Here is a 1558-nt window from a genome sequence, read left to right as displayed (position 1 = left end):
ATTCAATCGAAAACAGTTGAACGACGAAGAGTAGTAGCAGCAGTTAAATAAGGCAGTTTTCATGACAAGCTGGCCATTATGAGGAAAGTGGGCAGTTGCAGAACGATCAAGCAGTTTTTAGGCGGTTGATCACAAAAAGATCATCCATGGAGTATAAAAGGGAGAAAAGATATAGAGCAAAAGGACCGAATTAAAAACTCTCGAACAGAGAACATGTAATTTTAATTTCCTTAATTTAGACTTAAACACTTTTTTCAGTAACTCGTGTGCTTGCGCCCCTTGGAGGCATTTTGTTTTCGATTTCCAATTGTAAAGTCATCGCCAATAAAAGAACACCCCCTTTTTGGGACTGTCTCAAGAGGTTTGTCCCTTATATAATCGTCTGATTCTTTTTAATTGTTAGCGACTAACCCGCGCGAAAACAGCATGACATTACCTTACATGTGCGCGAGTGGCGTGAATGAGAAGTCCAAAAGAGAAATGGCAGGACCAAGCTATTTCGGACACCATAGCATGATTGGAGAATTAAAACTTATGCGCACCCGATCTGACAGATTAGATAGGAATACACACCCAATCTCTTACAGATAAGATAGAACGATAAAGTACTTCTTTTGCTTTATTTACTCATAAATCGTAAATATATCAAATATTATGTTTACACTTTATAATACAACTTCATTGTCACGCCTAATTCCAAGTATTTTGTTTTCGTATTAGGTGAACTGATTTTTTTTTTAATTTTTTTTTTATCTTGAATTTAATTAGTTTTTTTCTCGAATCAATTGGTCGAATATAAATATTCAGTAATTTTAAAAGTTTAATCGATTTTTTTTTTTTTTGAAGTGAAATGATAGTGGAATTTTCTAGATTACTGGTATTCAATTTCTTTTTCTACTTTATGCAGATCTGGAGCTATAATAGGTGAATTTTAAGCTCTCGTGATAGTTTGTTCGTATTTGCGATTTTTGGAGAATGGCGTCTGGTGAATGGCACTGTGAGAAAAGATTCAAGAATGAGTCTTTTAGGAACGAGGATGAGAATGTACTTGAAACTGGGTGTCTCTCCATTATTGTCCTTGGTGCTTCCGGTGATCTTGCCAAGAAAAAGACTTTCCCGGCGCTCTTTAACCTTTATGGGAAGGTTTATTTTGAATTTTTGTTATCTATTTGTTTGTGTCATGAATGCTATATACTTTGTATACAATTGGTGTTTGTTCTATATTTCTAACATGAAATTTTTTATCATAAAAATGATTACTCAGTGCTTATTACACGTATTGAAAAAGAAAATTGGGAAGATAGCATTTCATTAAATGCTGGAACATAATCGATCTCTTAAATTCTAATTTCTGACTTGGTTGTGGTGTTAGGGATTTTTGCAATCAGACGAAGTTCACATCTTTGGCTATGCAAGGACCAAGATTTCTGATGATGAGTTGAGGGACCGCATTCGTGGGTGAGATTCCTGTATATTCTGTCTATGGTGAAAATTAGTCATCGTGCATGTTTATGTCTATGTACTTCTTGTATGGAAGGATGCTTCCTGCTCGTTTTCG

At 35.0% G+C, this 1558-nt stretch overlaps 1 protein-coding gene across 3 annotated transcripts; it reads left to right on the top strand.

Annotated features, from left to right (window-relative positions):
* The first annotated feature begins 473 nt into the window (after positions 1–473).
* Positions 474–1525, top strand: LOC111402581 (glucose-6-phosphate 1-dehydrogenase, cytoplasmic-like). 3 transcript variants are annotated; one of them, XM_023030962.1, is made up of 3 exons: positions 474–605; positions 908–1143; positions 1373–1518. In XM_023030962.1, the coding sequence occupies exons 2-3, from the start codon at positions 976–978 to the stop codon at positions 1460–1462; spliced, it is 258 nt and encodes an 85-aa protein (XP_022886730.1). In that variant the 5' UTR covers positions 474–605; positions 908–975; the 3' UTR covers positions 1463–1518. The 3 variants fall into 3 exon arrangements, with proteins under 3 accessions (XP_022886730.1, XP_022886729.1, XP_022886731.1); XM_023030961.1 differs by having other exon boundaries at positions 587–720; positions 1373–1521; XM_023030963.1 differs by lacking the exon at positions 474–605 and adding an exon at positions 788–806 and having other exon boundaries at positions 1373–1525.
* Positions 1526–1558: the final 33 nt, after the last annotated feature.

Source organism: Olea europaea, chromosome 10, assembly GCF_002742605.1.
Source record: "Olea europaea var. sylvestris chromosome 10, O_europaea_v1, whole genome shotgun sequence".
Taxonomy (NCBI): Eukaryota; Viridiplantae; Streptophyta; class Magnoliopsida; order Lamiales; family Oleaceae; genus Olea; species Olea europaea.
Note: the sequence above shows the minus strand (reverse complement) of the source record. Positions and strands in the feature narration are given on the sequence as shown.

Coding starts and splice junctions, on each gene's coding strand:
- LOC111402581 (XM_023030963.1), top strand. CDS start 976: ATGGCGTCTGGTGAATGGCACTGTGAGAAAAGATTCAAGAATGAGTCT. Junction 1,144..1,372: donor TCTTTAACCTTTATGGGAAG/GTTTATTTTGAA, acceptor TTGTGGTGTTAG/GGATTTTTGCAATCAGACGA.